This window comes from Buceros rhinoceros, unplaced genomic scaffold (assembly GCF_000710305.1).
Source record: "Buceros rhinoceros silvestris isolate BGI_N320 unplaced genomic scaffold, ASM71030v1 scaffold8084, whole genome shotgun sequence".
Taxonomy (NCBI): Eukaryota; Metazoa; Chordata; class Aves; order Bucerotiformes; family Bucerotidae; genus Buceros; species Buceros rhinoceros.
This window is the reverse complement of record NW_010406469.1, coordinates 35,080-56,709: the sequence shown is the minus strand read 5'-3', so window position 1 is coordinate 56,709 and position 21,630 is coordinate 35,080. Positions and strand designations below refer to the sequence as shown.

General features: G+C 37.5%; 1 protein-coding gene across 1 annotated transcript in view; it reads left to right on the top strand.

The window, feature by feature from the left end:
- SORCS2 (sortilin-related VPS10 domain containing receptor 2) overlaps positions 1-21,630 on the top strand; it is a 99,164-nt gene that overhangs the window by 64,032 nt on the left and 13,502 nt on the right. Inside the window, exons 14-22 of the mRNA XM_010134095.1 lie at positions 998-1,118; positions 2,438-2,571; positions 3,159-3,287; positions 4,682-4,853; positions 8,226-8,412; positions 12,177-12,310; positions 13,619-13,742; positions 15,505-15,617; positions 17,226-17,351. Coding sequence (XP_010132397.1) covers positions 998-1,118; positions 2,438-2,571; positions 3,159-3,287; positions 4,682-4,853; positions 8,226-8,412; positions 12,177-12,310; positions 13,619-13,742; positions 15,505-15,617; positions 17,226-17,351 — 1,240 coding nt within the window. The remainder of the gene's footprint in view (positions 1-997; positions 1,119-2,437; positions 2,572-3,158; positions 3,288-4,681; positions 4,854-8,225; positions 8,413-12,176; positions 12,311-13,618; positions 13,743-15,504; positions 15,618-17,225; positions 17,352-21,630) is intronic.

The window sequence follows — 21,630 nt, the reverse complement described above, 5'->3', positions numbered from 1 at the left end:
GTGTCTGGATTTGGACAAAAGTGAGGGCAAAACAAAAGGAATGAATTAGTTTGGAGAATGCTCCTAAAGCTTGGAATATGAACTCTGAGCAGTCTGAACTGCACACAAACTGTTGGCTTCAGAATCAACCTTAAATTCTTTGGCAAGTAAGCCACGTTAGCCTGATACAAACCACAAATATATTTGACTGGTGCCCAAATAGAATCTTTATCCTTTCTAATTTGTTGCTGGATGTCACACTTACCCATTTTGTTTTGGAAATAAATATTCTGACTTTGAAAATGTTGGCTGCTTTGAAAGTGTGGCTTGGGTTTTAAAGCAATGAGATTTTCCTTTTTATCAAAAGAAATTTACAGTTTGTGGCTGGTTTTTGTTACACGTTGAGCTGAAATGAAGAGGAGACTCAGAGTTCTTCAGCACAATGTGTAGATGCAGTGTATTCCTTAGAAATTAATACAATTTCATGATACTGCTGTGAGTTTAAACAACAGCAAATTGCTGTCTGAAATCTGTAGAAGTTAAAAAAAAAAAGAACGAAAACCTAACAAAGACAGCTGAAGAAGTTGCATTGTAATCATCAGGAATGAGTGACAGAGCTGGAAATTGAATCCGGTCATCCTGGGTTCTGCTCCTTGATCTGAGCTCCCTGTCAAAATCTGAGAGCTCTGTATGTTTCATATAACAAGACAATAGATACAAATGTTGGGTTCCAAATGAGAAAAGGTAATATTGAATTTCTGGGTAGTTCATGGGGGAAAAAAAGTCTTTTCATCTATGAGCTATATTTTTTCATTGTAAAATTTCTTAGCCAATTGCCAAATGTTTTCTAACTAGACACATTGTATATAAAAAGGAATAAAAGTGGAAGAAAAATTAACCAGGGACCTTTTGGTAGGGAACCATGACTGCAGCAAGGAAAACAAAGAACTGAAAAATTGAATCTCAGATGTATGGTATTTCTTTGCAGTAAGATTTTACTTTTGATCTTTTTGTCCAGAGTCTTTGGACATATTAGCTACCGATCGGACTGGGAACTGGTGAAGGTGGACTTCAGACCGTCCTTCCCCAGGGAGTGCACAGATGATGACTATGAGTCTTGGGAGCTCACAAATCTACAGGTATTCATGGTCTTATATTAACTGCCACAATTTTTCCATAGCTTTCAAATTCATGTAGACCTGTGTGCTAGGAAAATGATTTTAAATAGAATTTGAATGCTGCACCCCCGGCTTTGATCTCTGTATGTTGGTATTTGCTGATTTTACAATGGTTCAAAATGGGAGAGGATTTTGTGTTCTCCTTGGTTGCGTAATCTGTGTCCTGGGAAAGGCGGGGAGTATATCTGGTGGTCTGCCGTAATAATAGGTGGTCCTGCTGGATTGTGAAGCATATACCACAAACTAAAATGTGTAATATTAATTGAAGCAATTTCAACATGCAGTCATGTGTTGTGCCAACTTCCTGACCACATACTGTACTCATATATAAACTGCCATAAGTAAAGCCCATTCCAGAAGCAATTTAGGATCTCAGTGGACTAATCGTTTAATGGAGTCCAGTTGTTTTGGGCAATACCATTTCTGCAGTAATGCCTTAAGGCTGTGCTAATCCTGATGCTCTGGCCAAATCCAATTTTGGGAAGCTGCATTGTCTATATGATGTATTGATTAAAGAGACCAGTGTGAGAGGGGAGTTACATTATATGGAATATGTTGTATTTATTCATAATCATTCTTATTATTATGTTTTACTTCTTCCAATACATTTATTCTCTTTCTGCAGCGTTGGGTTTTTGCATACTGTTCTGTGTTACTCCAGCTCTCCAACTTTCATCTGCTAGTTCTCATGCCTAATCTTACACTTCTTGTTTGGGAATGCTGTATATTTACAAAAAATGTTATGCAGATCAGAGTCTAAAGAGAAAGAGTACCTTAGGATATTGGCATTGAAATTGTCTTTCAGAAATTAGAAACTACTAAAATGACTTTGACAGAGTACTACAGCCGCCTAATCAGCAGTGGAGTGTGATCAGATAGTCTTCATTCTACCTGTGTCCGCTTGATTGGTGCTTTGTGTTGACTGCCCACATGAGACATGATGATTTAGAACTTTAGCCATCTGCATCCAGACTGGATTTTTAAATGTCCAGTTGTAGGATTGTGCCTAGATTGTGTACACAGGAAACATGCGTTAACTTGCACTTGAATTTTCATGTACATCTTTGGATTTGTGCCTTGATAATACAGTGTACGTCGCAATTCTAATGGTCTGTTAATGGACAGTAGTGGATATGAGAGTTTTCAGAACCTATACATTTGAATATGAGAGAATTGATATGAGTTGTGGCAGCAAGACCAGCTTTTCTCAGGACAACATAAGGTCATGTCTGTGTGGTGTAGGTTACAGCGTGCAGTAAGTCTGGTGCTTTGATGTTCAGGGTGATCGTTGCATCATGGGCCAGCAAAGGAGCTTTCGAAAGAGGAAGATATCATCATGGTGCATTAAAGGGAGAAGTTTCACATCAGCACTCACATCCAAAGTTTGCGAATGTGTGAACTCTGATTTCTTATGGTGAGTCTGTCTATGGACCTTTTGATTTATTGCTAGTAAATAGTTACTTAGAGTTTGAGATGAGTTTATTTTCCTCCTTTTGTCCCTCTCCTCACACAACCATGTATAAACGAATAGGCAACTTGTTATTTGAATTTGTTTAAAAACATTGTCATGTTTTAAATATTTGTTTCACCTGACTGAACAAATGCTGATGTTTTTTTTTGGTTGATCAAGACTTGAAAAATGACCATTGGGCTGATTTATAAGGTAAGCAAACCCTTTCTATTTGAAAAAGAAGAAAAAAACACAGAAGAAATGCATTGGTCTGAGTGATAAAGGAAACCCTTTAAAAATCTAAGCTACCAAGAGAGTTAATTTTGCAGAACTGGCAAAGTAATTGCGATCAGTTTTTCCCCCAAGTGTACACATCTCTTGTTGAAATTAGAGTTCTAAGAACTGGCTTCATTGACTTGTATGTTCAGCTGGTGGAATAATACTAAGAAAACCTCTTAAAAATACTCTTTAAAAAAGTTGTCTCATCCACCCCAAATTAGCTTGTTAAATGAAATGGGAATAGTAACACTCTTGGTGTTGATGTTTTTCAGTGATTATGGGTTTGAGCGCTCTGCACCTCTGAGGTCGGAGTCTAGCAAATGCTTTGCTGACTTTTGGTTTAACCCAGAAGCCCCTCCTGAAGACTGTGTGCTGGGGCAAGCATACACCAGCAGCTCTGGGTAAGCTGATTTTGCATTTGACTGGCTTGCTGAGACTTCCAGAGAGGAGGAAAACATTCCAATGAAGGGCCACAAAAATGGCGTGAAGGAAATGTAAATAAGACAAACTGTAAAAACTGGGAAATGAAAAAGTTCTGACTCAGAACATGTGCAAAAGCTTCCTACAGACCAGTGAAAGAAAAATGTTTCTTTTCTTTTCACAGCAGTTCAAAAACTAATCCTTTTGAGAAAAGGGGGGGCTTTCTTGTTTTCAGTATTTTCTTTTTAATTTTGTAATGTTTCTTATTATTACATTGAATGTCCATTCCGAGCCTTTTCTTTTAGCCCATTGCATGGGTTGACACCAATTTTCAATTTTATTTCAATGAATTACTCTGAGGAGCCAGTAACATCTCACAGAACTTCACAGTCTCTCACTTCCGTAAGGGTAAGAAGTTCTGTGGAGAATAGATTCTTTCCCTGACCATATGGGACACTCAGAATCAAAGGAAAGCTTTAGTAACTGTAAACAATACTGCATAGAATATACACTACAATGTAAGGCTGACGTCTGTGCTGAGAATAACTTGCAGCTGGCATCTATTCTGGCTTATCATAACATCATCTCTGTCAGTTGTGGAGATGAGAACGAAATGAATGAAATGTCAAATCTGGCAATAGTATCACGTTCTCTGAGTATATTTGCTTTATCAAGGAAAATGATGCCTTTTGGGTTGTGGCTGACAGCTGCGATATACAGAATAGCAATTTAAAAGAGAGAAGTCTGACTCTGATTTTAAATTATGTTTAAAAATAACATACCTGAGTGAAACTGATCTGTAAATAATTACTGTATACATCCAAGTATTTCATTATGAGTTCTCGAAAAGTGTTAGACTTTTATACTGTTATGTTAAATAAATGCTTTAAGTGTTTTTAAAAAATGCATGGATTTGAGAACAGCAGTTAAGCAATTGGTTCTGGGTTAATGCAGAAGCTGCTTGGTCTAATTTCTTCCTGATTTCGGGGGTTTGAACCAGGACCTCTAGAGCATTGCTGACTGTTGAATGCTAGGAAAGGGCAGAGATGGCAGAGAGGACAGCAGACTATCTAATTCCTGCAGGGCTGGTCAGAGATCTTTCTAAACTTGAAAAATCAGGCTCTTGCAAATGCATACAAAGGAAATTCTCATTGTGCTCCACACCCTCTTTCTTCAACATGTTTTACTCAGTAAAGTCAATGCTCCTCATCAAAGTATTTGCATCATTTGCATCGTGAGTTGGTTTTGCTTGTCTTGTCTGATTCTGAACCTGAAGAATTTCCATTACCTACCATCACACTTCCAGTCGGTGCCTTTGGTGGTGTTCTCCTGCTTACCTCTGATTCACTCTGCTCTCTGCTGACTATTTTTGCAGGTACAGGAAAGTTGTTTCTAATGTGTGTGAAGGTGGTGTAGACCTGCAGAAAAACTTAGCACAGCATATGTGTCCGTTGATTGCTCCTAAGGGGCTTCAGATCAGCATCAGAGAAGAAAACCTGGCTGTTAAACCTGGCGAAGATATCACCTTCATCATCAGACAAGAGCAGGTAGTAATAAATATTGCCTTATGAAAGTTTCCTTGCTATTTTGAGGGCTCATTTCACTCTTACCTACTTTGCTGCTGAATGAAGATTAATTTGTGCTTTAGACAAAGATGAATGACTCTCTAAATATTGAAACTTCTGTTTCCAAATGAATCAGACAACTCAGTAAACTCAGTGAACCTCCAAGTTCAGTCAGAATGGGATTTGTCTCGTCAGCAGTGTTGTCAGTCATTATTCCTTAAAGGCAATAGCTTCTTGGAAAATCAAAGGAACTAAATTAACAGTCTCTTTGGACTGAAAATTTGAACTGCTGTATCAGAAAAGAACAGAAACACAGAGAACAGTTAATATTCTGGTTTAAATGTTTTTGGGAATCTGCCTTTCAGATAGGAAGGAGGCAAAGCTTTACAGCAAACAGCACAGCATAAGAACATTTATTATATATTAGCTGTGTTGCCAAAGATATAGTTTATTTCTGTTTCTTGAGAGAGACAATCGCCTAAGGCTCTGATCAACAGCAGCAAGTAATTTTTGGATGAATTGTTTGCTGCGGGTGTGTTTCCCAATGCTTGTTTTTTTAGCACCAAGCTAAAACTGCTGTGCTCAGGTTACTGGAGTATTGTACTTCCTGGCTAACCCCACTGATCTGCAAGAACTTGAAGAAAGTTCACAGATTTTGGCAAACCTGTGCGATATAAATTGGGCACTCGGGACTTACTTCTGTAATGGAATCAAGAAGGTTACGTGCAGAACACTGGGCTGCTTAATGCTTTGCAGGTTCTATGTCCTGATGCTTGCAGCGCCCCAGCAGTTTGCTGCCCTTTCTTTAATTTTTTGGAAATGCTTATTGTAAGAATAAATAATTTGGTTGCAGTTTGGACTCTAATGATTTTGATTAGCATTTTGATTTCTTTTCCTACTCTTTGTGGCAGTACATAAAACATTTCAGACTATTCAAAACTCTTCAGAAATGAGGGATCTTGAGGCGAAGCCCGTGCTGCGTTTTCCGATGAAGTCTGCTCAGGACATGGAAGTGGAAGGCACATTTAGAAGAAATGTAGCTGTTTGCTGCCCCCTATGGCTAAGAATAATATTTAGTCTGAAATGTCCTGAGTGTTGCTTAGGATTTAATCTATACAACAAAGTCTAATGAGAATTCATAACAATTACTGAGCTTAAGAAACAGCTCTACTAGGATAAACCAAAACATACCACCTTTTCTGCTGAACAAAATTAATTTACAATTTTATGTGAATGTACTATGTGTAGGAATGCCAGACGTCAGAAAGAAGGCTTTGCATATGTTTGCGCAGTTTGCAAGTCACTTCAGAAATAATAATTTACAATTATAATTTTTTTCCCAAATTCTGTCAGCTGCATATGTGAATAAATAGCGTCATGACAATCATCTGTTTTGCATGGAAATGGAAGCCTCAATCCCTTTTAAATTTATCTGCTTTTTCCCTATGTGACTCTTTCTTATCTGTCCACTGTTCTCTGTCTTTCCTGGCCAGGGAAGCAGAGGTGTCTTGGTGTTCTGAAGACAGCACTCTCATTTTTACACTAGGGAAGCTATAAGAATAAAACATTAAGAGCTTACATCTACTGGCTTTCAACACCGGTTTCTGTCTCACCTGGAAAAAATACTCATGTATGCTTGTTAGCATAAGAAAGCGAACAAGAACTGTTTGCAGGCTAAAGTTGTCTAAAGAGATTCCTCTTACTGGCAAGTTGCTGGCAGGAAGACATGTTTTTTGCTTTAAACTTTAATAACATATTATCTCCTTTGCCACATTCTACCCATCTGTTGTCAAAAGAAAGATGTTACTTGGAAAAAAATATTCACAGTGAAGAAGCTCTCAAGGTCCTTTATGTGTGTTGAAATATGGTGTTTAGGTGTTTGATAACCCTACAGGTTCTTTATTTTGGGTATTCTTTTACTGTATAAGCAATGCTGTTTCATCTGGTAAAACATGGAAGAAAATTAATAAAAATTCAAAATAATAAAATGACAAAATATTAGTATGTTTTCCTTCCCTTCCTAATACCAGGGTACAGAAGTTCTAGGCTTTGTTGTCTCCTTTGATTTTACTTTAGTGCTGCCTTTAGGGATTAGATTTTGATATAAACCTATTTCAGATAGTGGCTTATTGGGAAGTGAAGTAATTTTTGAATACTTTGATGAATGTCAATCCTCCTCTGCTCTGATGGACATTCAGGTCACCTGACTAGCATATGGTTGTAAACATTTCTTTCCTAGAAGCAATGAAGATTTTTAAACTGACACTGTGTTTTCACAATAAGGAGGATTTTCTACCAAGCCTGGCCCTGCAACCTGTTGTAATTGCATGACTGTGATTGCCATGTACTGTGGCAAGCGAGCAGGATCATGCTGCTGAAGACTGAGAAAGCAGGGCCGCTCGCTCAGGCGCTGCTGGCAGTAGTATTGAGAAAGTGTGGCTGCTCACAGCGAAAAAGCATTTTCCTTTGACTCAATCCACATTGCCAGTCCACATTGCACAAGCCTGACTTCTCCCCTGAGCAGCCACACTGTGACAACATGACTGATGGGGCATGTTTTTGTCCTCTGATAGTAACATCTGTCTTGCAGTATTTTAGGCCTGGGTTTAGGAAGACGGGGCCATTTAAAGGAGCGCTTAGCAGAAGTGCAATGAATTATAAATTCTGCAAGACGTTTGATGTGACAGAATTATTTGGCTAGACTTTTAGACTCTTTTCCAAACTCAGCTCAGTAATCTTAGGCATGCATCTAAGATTTTGCAGTGGAGCATGTTAGTTCTAGACATGCTGATAGCTCTGTGTAATGAAGTATAACTCTCTGCAAAGATCCCTGCTTGGATCTTGAAGGCCATATGGTTGACATTCAGAGGGTGTGGTTAAAAGGTGCTGTGAAGATGGTCTAAGCCAATTAATTTTACTTTATAATTACATACCCTAGAAGTTCCCTGGATGAGTTGCAGTAGCTAAAATAACTATTCCAGTTTGCAATTGTATGAGCACCACTATAGAACTTGGGGCTGCCCTGCACCATTATGTTAACTAATGCCCAACTGCATTAAGATGAGAGTGATGGTTTATGTGTCGTACAACTTGTTTAGTTGTCTGAGGTATCTTATTTTAAGGTAGCACCTTACTGTGGAAGTTTGAAATAATCTCTGTTAATGCACACAACGATCTATAGCATTAAAATCTTCGCTGTGGGTGTAGTGGTTTTACTGTGACTACTGCAATTAAGTCAATATATCTATCTGAGCCTGGAAATGATGTTGTAATTCAGGAAATGGTGATAGTAATCATGTGTCCTGTCTTTTGGTTCCAGCCATTTAACATATTTTTTATATATTTTCCTTTTAGGGGGATATATTGAATACCAAATACCAGGTAGATCTTGGAGATGGCTTTAAGGCAATATATGTGAACCTTACGATGACTGGAGAACCCATCCGCCACCGCTATGAGAATCCTGGGATTTACCGTGTCTTGGTGAAGGCTGAGAATGTGGCTGGGCATGATGAGGCTGTGGTGTTCATCCAAGTCAACTGTAAATCAGCTCTTTGGTTTTCTTACTTTTGTTGCTGTGTAAAAACCTCGTGACAACTATGAAGTAGTAGAGAAAATTACTAGTCACAGTTAGGAAAAATGCATATTTTTCAATACCCTCACACATTCTTGCAGTGCTGTATGTTATTAATGCAGAGGCTTGTAAACCTAATGTATTAGGAGGTCAGAGTTAATTTTGTTTGAATTTGTGAGAAGGATGGTGTATTAATCTTTTAAATAGCAAGCATGCCTCAGTTCAGATCTCAGGTTTGATCCATCTTCCTGGCATAAGATCCCATTGGCAATCTTAGCAACTAAAATTTACCACTTCCAGCTATGTCTTTTTAGGAGCTTCTAGATGCTGTGTGAAGCAAGTAAACAGACATGTTGAGAAACATATGAGCTCTTGTAAGATTTCAAAAAGAAATAAAAATCTCAATGGTCCTAAAAGTCAAGCTTTTTAAAGTGCTAGAATCTAGATTTTAGGTAGTTAAATCTTACAAAGTCTTAGAGTGGTACTTGGGTATAACTTCGTTTTGGCAGGCAGTATTACTTGGCTTAGACTTCTCTCCCTCTCCTTAATTAAGTCCTAAAAAACCCCATCAAATAGATATAAAAGAAAAGAATAGCATAGCACAGGGAATATCATGCACCATCACAAGCTTAATGTACCTCAGTTATCTCATAATTGAAATGAAGAAGGAAAACCATAACTGGAACTGAATTTTCCCCTTTCTTCAAAATTCAAGATAGCTGTTGCTTTGCCTGTTTTCAGATGTGTCAAAAAATCAGAAACGTGTAACATCAAAAGAAAAGATACTGATCTTGCATTCTCCAGGTGTCTGTTTCCCTCTGCTGTGAGTGGTATGTCTTCCATCCTAATCCCAAAGCAATGGAAATCTCTGGAGCCACATACAAGGCTGTGCACAGATCCATCTGCTTTATGTCAGCCTGTCTAGTGACTGCTAATATTTATGTATTTTGCTAGTCAGAGTCCTTGAGTCCAGAGTTTCCAGTTCTGCTTTGATTAGCAGATGGAGCCCAAACCATTAATGCTAATGGCCAATCTCCTATTAAAATCAAATGGAAAGGATCAGAATCGAATTATCTGCATCAGTTTCATTATCTATTTCTTTGTTGTTTGTTTTTGAAATCATTTGACAACTCCAGAGAGCTCAGATAAATTACTTAGGGTTTAACCATTTCTTTTTAGGAGCTTCTAGTTGCTGAGAAGTAGATTAAGCACAGGAACAGTAGATCTGTTCAAGCAACAAATAGCAAAAAACTCTCTAACATCTTTCTCTCTGGGGAGAACAATTTCATAGTGTTCAGAGAATGACAAGCAGTAGCAAGCCCTGAACAGAAAGTACAACAACTGCTTTCTCAAAACGTGCTTCCTGGTATGGCCTACATCAGGATAAACAGTAAAAATAAAAGATGTTGACTCCGTTTTATGCAGCGAGTTTACAAACTGCAGAAACTGGAGGTATTTTTCATTAATAAAATGACTGGTGTGTTATGAGGACTTTGGAGCTGAAGTGCAGAGGCAGCAGAGCACTGATGGCAGGCGTGGTCCATTCCTGAGGTTGTCCATGGAGACACAGCTCACTTGAAGAAATGCTTTCTATGTGATTTACTTTGTTTAATTTTTTAAGTAAATTACAAAATTTTAGGAAGGTAGGTGGCACTAATTAAACTGCTATTTCTACATTCTAGAGAAACACTAATAGCATTCAGGGGCATTTTTCACTGTGGAATTACCATGCAAGCAGAAATGTCCATAGAGTCCTGCTTTCACTCTATCTCCAGCTGGTGTATGCTCAGGAAATTTTTTGAGGAATAAATAGTGAAGGGAATATTTTTTACTCCTGCCAAGTTCCATTGCTATGGGATGCCCTGTAATGCAGGTCAGTTATATGAACTTTGGCCAGTCATCCGTATCATGCTTTCTGATCCAGATCACACAATCTACAAGTTGTTGATGAACTGAAGAGAAATTAGAGCAAGGCTGATAGTAAAAATGTAAGCAGATAACTCAGAATAAAAAAAATAAGTGAAGAACTACACATACATGCTCTTTTTTTTCATGAAACCATAATCTCTGTAGTGTGTGAATAACCAGGGAACTTTGAAAATTGTACTGAAGTTGTAGCTCCTTGAAACAGAAAGTGCGTAAGTCAACTTCATTCCTAATCGTCCATACTTAAGGGTGCTGTGAAGCTTATTCAAATGCCATATGGAATCGTATAGCTGATACAAACAGGGCTCACAATAATTATTTTTAGCTCTTTAATATATAGCAATGACAAACTTGAAATAACAGTCATCATTCAAGTACCAAACAACTTCCCCTCTGAAAATTTTGGAAGAGAAAGTAACCTTCTTTAGGAGCAAAATCCTATCTATCTCAAAATTATCAGTTTCCTCTGAGAAAATGTAAATTCATGGCAAAATCAAAACAGTGATGCAGATCCCTCCAGACTTCTTTAATTTGTCTCATCAGAAGGCAAATCTATTTCTAGGAGGAACAAATTTAATGGCATTCCTACAGTTTCTGAATTTTCATTGACAGCAGCAACAGGAGAGGCATTTTAACTATTTTGGTAAAGGAGCTATTGAAGAAATCAGCTGTTTAAGCACCCAGCATGTCTTCATCTTAAGTGGGTGGCTAAAGACTCATTGGAGAAAATGCAGAATGCAAGGAGAGCCTTGCATTCAGATGAAGCAGCACAAAGGCCAGTTGAAGCAAAGTGGAAGAGGAGGGTGTGCACAGCTCGGATAGCTTGCTCTCAGAGAAGTTCAATCAGCTTAGTCAAAGTGAATTAGAAATGAACCAACCATGATTCAGTTCATGAAAGAGAGTAAGAGAAAGACTTGGGACCGCCGTTAATTACCTTTAAGATTGCACTGAAATGAAAGATCTTTGAATGAAATAAAAGATACTTAGAATGCAAGAGAAATGGATGGGTTAGTATCCGTTCTGTATAATGGACACGTGTTGGACCATATAGCGGTTTGGTATCTTGGATAGATGATACTGTTATAAAGCTTTTACCTTCAGACATTCTGAGAAAGATACACTTGGAAACTTCAGAGGGAAAGATTTTCTTTCAATAAAGTTATTGTACTATGAAGCAAAATACACCATTAAGAAGCAGATAGATGTAATGATGCACTTTTATAAAATAATAATGTTTACAGCCATCACAGGCAAAAGTTCAGAAAAGAATTATGCTCTCCTGATGTACACATCTATTTTAAAGCATGCATTAATGAGAGTTTATGTGTGGTGTGAGCCTAACAGCTGATATTTTATAATGAAAATGACATTCATTTTCAGTTTTCTGCTATTCCCTTAGCAGTTTGAGATTTGTTAGATTTCTGTTAACTTGATCTTTTATAACTTAAAGAAAAAAAGTGAGATTGCCCTTTCCACTTTTGTAACTGAAATATTTGCTTATATTTTCTAGAATTGGACATGCACCCAAAAAAGTGTATCAGGGGAGTGCATTCTGATGATCTGTCTTGTAGCTCCAGGATTTTGTCTGTGGAGTTTTGGGGGGGGTTTGGTTTTTTGGGGGGTGTTTATTATTACTGAGATGAGGTCCTTCCAATTATGGCTGTGGCTTTCAACACAGATGTAAAAGCAGAAGTTAGGGAAAAATAAATTCAGGACCTTATGGTGCGCAGGTGAGAGGCTTTTGGGGAAAGAGGCTTTAATAAATTGATGGATCCTTGTTCAATGACATTTTGGGAACTTTTCAGCTCCACTACAGGCTTTAAATTTAGAAGTGGTTCCAGTCGTTGGGAGAAACCAGGAAGTGAACCTGACAGCCATCATACTGCCTAAGAACCCTAATTTAACAGTTTTCTACTGGTGGATAGGAAACAATCTTCAGGTACATTACTGATTTTGACTGACATTATTTTCAATCTCTTTCCAGTAAAGGTTGAGTGACACCTTGTACTTTAATAGAAATACTACCATGTTGCATGACTTCTGTTAGACCATTTTTCATTCCAAATAGCCAGTTATGTCTGGTGGCAAGCGGTGTCTAATTCCCCTGTTTTGTCACAATAATTAATTTCCCTTTATTGCTACTTATGTGGAAATGGAGATTCCTCTTCTAGAATTCGTTTGAATTTCTAAACTCTTTTCTTTCTGGGGAAAACAACAATTTATTCTATTTCATTATCTGTAGAAAAAATCTTGTGGAAGAGGATGCATTTGAGATCACAGCACTGGTGAATGATGGAACTTGGATTTATACACTTCCCTGTTGATAATGTGTGTACTGTAAATTTAAGTGCTGTACAGAAATTTATATATATATTCATTGTACAGATAAATATTTTCTGGGAGTCTAAAATAAACTGACATATCAAAAATAACCGGGATATCTAAAAGGATATCAAAACATGTTTGAGTGCACTCAAACAATCTAGTGATATTCATTTGGGGATAGAAAGTCTAGAGAAACATATCCTTGAGCATCAAATATCCAAGCATTTCTATTGGGAATATTTCCTGTCTAGCTGTGTTAATTTATTTTAAGGTAATTCTTTCAATAACAGATAAGTACAATATTTTCTTTATGAGGCAGATTAAGTGTGACAAGAGGAATGCTTCAAGTAAGCGCAATGAACTTTTTTCTTGTAAATGGGCTGTTTACCATTATCCCAGCCTGTATCTGTTCATTGTTGTTGACTTAGCCATTGCTAGAACAGGCATTGCAGATCGATGTAGTCTTGAGAAGAGTTCTGTAATTCATACAGAGGTGGTCAGGGATCCTCAGCTCCACCTCAGAGGTTACGGTGGATTGGTGCACTAAGGTCGTGCTCTAAGTTGACAGAATTAATCCTGACATATCCTACATTTTTGAGGCAAATGACTTGCTAATATGATACTGTAGAGATTGTTGAGCCTGCCTCAAAATCTGTTATTTCACTGGGATCTGAATGAAAACCTAATACTCTACCAAAAGAAATGTTTGCCCCATCTGGCAGCTAGTCTGTAATAAAAGATCCATTTAGGGAAGAAATATCCTGTACTGAAAACTGTAATTGGACAATTTGAAAGCATGTTGATTAATTGAGTAATTGATGTGAAGCTTTTTTTGCTAGTATTTTTAATAATAGTCTCTTCATACGCTGTTCTTGTCGTTCTTGCTGAAATTCTATTTTCAGTTTTTCTTTGTGTTTTAAAGCCATTACTTACATTGGAGAGTTTTCTGGTGACGAAGTTTGCTGAGACAGGTGACATCAGAGTTACAGTGCAAGCTTCTTGTGGGAGCTCCATGCTTCAGGATTCAAAAGTTGTCCGTGTTTTTGGTGAGACATTACTCTTGTTAAGTTTTTTGTTTGCTTCATGTATACTTGTTTTTTATACCTCTTAAACCAGCTGTGATGTATTTGAAGCTGTTACACAATTATATCTAATGCTGCATTTAATTCTTACAATTAGAGATATGAACTTAGGTAACTCCATAAAGTTGAGCAGTCAGATTGTATGGAAGGCTTTAATGTGAAATGTTTTGTTTCCTTTGCTTATTTTGAGTTACTGTGGGTTCCCAAATGCTATATGTAGCGATAATATTGAGGTAGCATTTTGGCCTATGACTAGAAAGTTTATTGGAATGTCTAAATAATGTAGTTTACCTCTGAAAAAAACAGAAAATTTACTTGTGTATATGCTCTCAGCATTAAAAACAATGTGAAATAGTTGTCTTTTATCTCAATATTACACTGATCTTTGATGTTCTTCTGAAAGTATGGAGCTAGTATAGCTCTGCTGTAATTATTGAATAACACTTCAGCTCTTGTTTCACATTGTGCCCTGGTGTGTTTTGTTGTGTCTTATAATGTGGTGACAAGGCATAACATACTGTGAAAAATACACTGCTGACATATTATTTGCATTTGTATTTGTGCTGTCACATTTGGGAATTGTGATAAGTGAGAGAACTTAGTTTTAATGCAGAGCTAAAAGTCATCAGGTATCATGAAATGCACAACATGATACATCTATCGTTGGAAGACTGTTATTTCTGCTTTTAGTATACATAATAATTTAAAATAATGATGAAACCCACACAGGCTAAATGGAGCTTTTACGAACCTTCTCCTTTCCTAAGAGAAATGGCTTTAACGTTTATGCTACCACTTAAAAGTGCATCCACTTTTTTTGATACCTTTAGAAGTATAAACCTCTTAGTGTGACAAGATCAATGACTTTTACTTTTCAAGACTCATTCTGCTCTTAGTGTTGGCCAATCCTGATACCAAGAGAAAGAAGGGCTGTGAGGGAAATAAAGAAACCTTTGGAAAAGAAAACCACATTGAAGTACAATTCTGTTGGAGGTGTGGGGGAGGCCAGATTTGACTCATGCATTCCAGAGGATCTCTTTCTCTGCTTTGCATTAAGTTCCCCAGGTGATCATTCAAGGAGCCCAAATGGACAAAGGGAAGATTTTAGAGACTTTACTGAGGTGCAGCCTATTTCTAGTATTTCAGATATTTTCGACAATATCCAGAGAAATGTCGCAGGTGTACCTTGTTTTTGTTTTCTCAAAGAGGGCAGTGGTTAGCCTTTGTCATATCATTTCTATGCTTATTTTCATAGCATGGAGTATGTAAAATACTCATTTTACATGAAAAGCAGGAGCATGTAATGGGCAAAATCTGTATGTTTATGATTCAGTGAGAATAAAATCCATTGGCACATTCCCATTACAAATAAAAGAAACCAAGCACGACTGCGTGGTGTGTTGTCCTAAGGAAAAATTATTGGGAAGGTTATGACTCCAGAGCGCATATGTAAATCTGCTTTATTTATTTTTCTTCTACCGGCTTTTTTATCTTTAGGCACAAATTTGATGATGTTGACAAAAACACAGAAATAAATTGAGTGCCTGAACAGGAGTGTACACTCGCTTCGTGCAAGACCACGTAACACACAGCAGTGGGTTCCTAGATTCTGCAGCGCTGCACAGGAAATGATGCCAAATATGTATTTTCAGCTTTTATTTCTACAGAAGTGGTTTTGCAACCTGGTTTGATACTTGTTAAAAAATGTTTCTTTTTCTTTTTCTAGATCATTTTCATGTTCTTCCTCTGAAGTTTACTAAGCACCTGGACATGTACAACCCCGACATACCAGAGTGGAGGGAAGACATAGGGCGGGTAGTAACACGACTTCTTGCAAAGGTGCTCTTTCAGATTGCTCGTAAAATGTTCCTTTGCCAGTTGTAAAGCTTGAAGGTTAAGTTAATGCCTTCTCATTTAGAAAAAAGAGGGCAGAGCAAAATAATAAATTGAACCTCGTGAGCCACATTTCAAGCAAGTTCGAGCCAAGTGTTGCTTTTATGTGCAGGCTGTAGATGATGATATTGTAACATAGATAGTTTAGGTCTATCACAGCCTAACTGGCAATTAATGCTAAATATTGCTCTCTGAGATTAGGGACAGACATATTGGCAAATACTGCTGACTTCAAAACAGGAAGAGTAGCTTAGATGTGATATATTTATAAGTAAGTCAAGCAAAGGATGCTGTTTAGTATAAACCACATAGTGTTTGTGTAAAAACAATGCAGAAAGAAAGAATCTACTATGCCAGTTGTGTAACTTTGGAAATTATATATAATACATAGGCACACAGTTCATACAGCTGGTTTTTAGATCATGTTCACGAAAGAAATGTGGGTTGGGAGCAGCTGAATGCCATAGGTTAAATCAAGTACAAAGCCATGCAGCAGTACTGTCAGGTAAGTAAAGAGCACCCCATGAAAACTGCAAGCTCTAGAGCTGTGCTCTTCAGGGACACACACTGCCAGCAACTGAGGGTGCACACACTGACTTTGCAGATGCAATAGCACTGAGGTGCAGGTTGATAATGTTTTTAAAATACTTGCATTTGAAATCACTTGACTTTTCCTGGATTTGCAATAGTGCAAATCAGGTTCTGAAATTCTGACTTTATGCCATTTCCTGCCTTTTTTTAAGGTCCATATCAAATGTCAAGTTGAGTAATTTCCCACTGTTATCACTGTCATAACCAGTGTCAGCCAAGCAAGCATTTTACTCTCTTATAAAATAGACCTTCCATTTTAATAATTACTAAGTCATTTGTGGAAGAATACGAACGATTTAATGGAATTTCAGAATCTGTTGGAGAAAGGCCAGGATCGGTGTTGTCTTTAGAATTGTGTGGCTGTATTATACAACAAAGGGAGGAATTTGGGACTAAAAGCAAAATTTGCACAAACTATTTTGAAAAGGGATGCCCTTTACTTTCAGTGAGGGGTGCAGACATTCATTACCATTTCAGGACCTGATCCTAGGTGCTCTTAGTCTCACCACGGAAGACTTTTCTCACCATTAAACACAGATGGAAAAGTAGCCTCGCTAAGCTAGTTAGCTTTAATGAATATGCCCTTCTAAGTCTCCTACTGTCTGAAGGCCCACAAAGGATCCTAAATCACCTAGGAGTACTTTTTGTGTTACCCCATAAATGTACAGTCATTGCAGAGTTTTGCTAAAACTGCATACAGTTTCATTTTGCTTCCTTCCATGATGCCACTAAATCACTTTAATGTGATAAAAATGCTTAGCTCTTCCAATCTTCAAAGCGCAGCTCACATTTCAGTTAATTTATGCTTGGCTTTGTTCATGTTTTAGCTTCTGGTGGTATCCCGCCTTAAGTATTAAGGATCTTAACACAAAAGACTAAAAGACATATGTGGAGTTCTTTATGCATTTTCTATAAAATGTAAAGCACAGTCCTATAATCTGCCATATGCCTTTGTCTTCACAGGAAACCAATATACCCGAAGAAACACTCATGACAGTTGTGAAACCTGGTCTGCCTACAACTGCTGACTTGCATGTGCTACTACCAGCAAACCAACCAAAAAGAAAGAGAAGTGTAACTAGTGATAAGGTAACTGGAGCAATGTATGTCTGGTTAGGGTAGTCTTTGTCCTGTTTTGCAATCAGTGGCTCTACTCTCATTGCGTTTATGTGAAATTAAAATATGTAAAGGTCTTGGTCCCACCTGACAAGAGACATGTAAAAGCTGGCAACAGCTATGACTGCTGGGTTTGACAGCATACAGACCAGCATAGTCTAGTGCTTACTGTATTAGTGTGTTTCTCAAGAATTACTAGAGTCCATCTGTATTTTAAACAAAACCAGTGGTGATGGCATATCAGTCTGTGAAGATCCAGTAAAGCAGAGTGTATTTAGGACACTGATATTTCTTAAGACAGATGAACCATCTCTGCACTGCTTCAGAAGCAAATTAGATTTCAGGTCAAACAGAGATGGAACCTTAATAGTTGACCTATGTGAAGAGCATCATGCAAGTAGTTTCTGCCTTTGTAAGCAAATGACCTTTTCAATTGGCAAGAAGAAAATATAGTGAATACAGGAATGAAAACAAGACATTTCTCCCTACTTATTTCCAAACCAAATTTCTTCCATATTGAAAGATTTATGCCAGTTAAAAATCAGAAGACTGACACTTCTAAATTATTATATTCGACCTTTTGCTGTGTCAAGGAAGGAATGGTTCCCAAAACTGTCCAGTATCTTGCTGTTCAAGTCCTGCCAGTTACAAAACCAGTAGATTGTGTTTGGAATTGATGGGGTACGCTTTGGAAGGTCCAAAGGAGTACGTTGAAGTTGTCCAAGTACTTGAACAGGTGTCTTACTTTAAAATGCACAGCGTACAGTGTGAATACACCAAATTTTCTGCTCCATAGCAACCCCAAACCCTTACTGCTCTCCTTCTGTAATCACATTGGGAATTCTTAGGAGTCTGAAGTCCTGATTATGTGCAGGAAACAGTTAATTTTAACAGGTTGTTTCTTTAGTAGAGAGCCATTCCTGAACTATGGCTTTCAGTCAGGAGAGTATTACTATTTCAAAATTATTCGCATCTTTCCACTTCTTGAAGAAGCAGGGTGCTTCTAAGGGAAAATCTTTCTCTTTATTCTGAGCATGTATGCAATGGACGTCTTTAATAATTTAAGGGAGGTGATGGTGCTAGATTCATAGTTTTGTGCAAACATTTTATTTCAGCACAAAGTGTTACACATTATTTCCTTTTAAATCTCAACTGTTATATTACTGCTGTGCTTCAAGGCAGCTCAAAGAATATGATCAATTATAATCAATGCTGTCTCAAGGTTTTTTTCATGTTTGTGTATGGAATATCCTGTGAGTTAGTCCAACCATAAAGAAGAACAATCACATGCTGCAAATGATTTGAGAAAACTTCTGTTCAGTGGCACCATTGGGGAAACTGTTCATCAGGGCACAGTTTCTGTAATAAGCAGTGCTCCAGTAAGACCTTGCAAAGCTTTTCTGAAACTAGAGGAGCACTGAGAGGTGAAATTGTATAATCTGGATAACACATGTATGTTTCTGACACTGTTAGGGTGGACCTGACCAGTGGTGGTGGGGGACTACATATATGGAAATACCATAGTACAGCCTACATTTAATTGACAAACAAAGGGAGTCGGGAGCAATTGCAGCAAACTATACTATCCAATGATAAAAAATCAAGTATGCTACTATCACATTTCAACACCAATTGTTTTAGAGAGTACAGTGCTGTAGAACTAGACTTCTAGTGCCAGCTGCCTAAATATCCATTTTAATATTATTGCTATGGGACACTACTTTAGCTATTGATATGTGCATATAAATATGTAGGTTTAGAATTGAGTAGCACAAATTTTTATAAAATATCCATTATGACTTGAGAAACACCCTGAAAATACACCCTATGTAAATAAACTTAGAAGCAGGAACTGGTTAAGTCCACAGGAAAATACTCATGGTGTCTCTTCTTTAAAGATTCGTTACGTTCTCTTCTACCAGAAAAGAATGTTGAAGGTCTTCATCGTGTTTCCCTGGAAGCATGTGCTTTGTCCTGCTGCTGGTGCCAGTTCTCAAAGTCCGTGTTGTGACACCATTGAGAGTACTCACCAACACAGAATGTTTTCTGCACATTTGGAGGAGGTGTCCCTGAAATCCTTAACTGAGACTTAGTTATGAAATGTCTTGCCTTAAAGAGAAACTATTTCTTCTTGGCTGAAAAGTTTTTATATTTGGGATATTATGTGATTTCAGAAAGATTGTTAAAGGCAATAATTTCTTGGTCAGGCGGAGAATACCTACTTGAAGGAGTTTCTATTGGTGTTTTACATGAAGTATTGTGATCTGATGCTATTTGTGAAGTTAGAGGCCTAGAATAGGAGTCATTACTAATAAAAGTAACCAGCAATAAAGATCATAAGTAATTTGGCAGGGTATGAGCCCATTGGATAATTTTGAAGTTTGTTTCCATTCTGTCAAAAGTTTTTTTTTTCTTTCAAATTTGTGCATGTAGAAATAAAAGCTGAGTGTGATTTAACCTGATTTTAAGAAAACAGCAATTTCAAAAGTATTTCATTCTAATAATTTGCTTTAGAGGATGACTCAGTCACTTAATTTATGCACATCCATTACATGTCTAATGTTGGGTGAGATGAGTCCAGTTGAGAGTCCGTTAAAGTGCATTTAAAGTATGGCTTGGAAAGCAGTGGCTCTGAGGAAGATTTGGGGCTCTACCTAGAGAAACTACTATGTGAAAATTCCCAGTGAGTAGCTTTGGCAAAAAGGGGAAGTCACACCCCCAAATGTATAAGTGGGTAAGAGATTGAGTAGTGTCATTATTTGTGCATTATTATACCACAATGCAGGAGCCATTGTGTTCACATATTATCATTGGAAAGGATGTAGAAAAGCAAGATAGAAAATTCAGATCCTAGACTTAGAGAGTCTAGGGAGGAGCTCCAAATACTGGATTTGATTTTTAAAAAGTTGGAGAGGTGGTAGCACACTGTTCAGTAAATACCTCAAGGCAGAAAACAACCCCACGAGTACTGAAATAACCATCAATCTCACAGTGAAATACGTAAGTCAGAACCTTTGGCTGGATTCACATGAGGTTCAGATTTTTGACATGTGTAAGTGTAGTTCATGTAGGCTTGAGTGGGAACCCGGGAGTGGGGAAAGAAATAATAAATGTTAGTCACTTAAGCAAAAAACCAGACCAGATGTTGGATTCCTCAAACAACCTGCCAGAAAATATGAAGTATCCAAAGTTATGGGGCTCAGTAACTTCATTTACTGGCTGAAAGTCAGATTAGCCTAAAGCACTGCTCCCTCCTGCAATGTATACAGTGAACATGTGAATGAACATGGACTAAGTATTTCAGTGGTGCCAGCATCACTTTAAAGACTGCTAACCAATACAGTTGTCATACCCCTTCTCTTTTCAGAGTCTGGGCAAAAAGGTAAATACTTAGGAGATACCTAGAGTAATTGGCTTGTAAAATAACGGAGGTCATGAACACATAACCCTTGCATTGAGTCATTCCCCCACAAAAAAAAGTGTAATAAAATCAGTGGAATGGCTTCATAAGTTAGGTATTCTGCAATATGAGTGAGGACATTTGAATTTGAACTTTTGTGTAATTTCTGTCCATAACATGAGAGACGATACAGGGATTTCTATCTATTATACTGCAAAGGACTGTCAAAGATGAGCAGCATAATTGATAATATGATAAAAGGAGTTACTTGTGAAGGTTTCATGGGTACAAAGCGTATTTCTAATTTTGCATCCTGTGGGAAGTCATATCCGAAATTATAAGGCATAAAGTATAAAACTAGCTTTGATCATTTAGAAAATTGCCCATGTTGAAGACACAAGCAAGTAGAAGGGAAATTTCAGACAATTTTTTGTCTGGTTGGGATATGATGGTATATTTAATGGTTCCACCCCATAAAATATTTTACTGTGCTGTATCCACCAGAGAAAAATATGTGGAATCCTGATTTTTTCCACATGGGTGGATGTATGTATTTCTATAGAGTATTGTTAAAAATCAGGTATAAATTGAATCCATCCCATTATAGGTAAGGAGGTGAAGTAAGTTATGGCACACAGTTTATTATCAAATAGAGGTGACTTTTCATAGCAAGAAATCTATAGTGACGTTGCAGATTTTCTTCTATTAGGTTAGAAGAATGGAGAGTTCTTAATATGGATTGTGCATCATGTGAGTTACGACCAAGGAAAATCCAATAACGTGTGCAAATGACATGCTGTCTGTCACATAGTGGGTGTACATAAAGGCTTTGGTTAGCAGAAAGAAAGATTT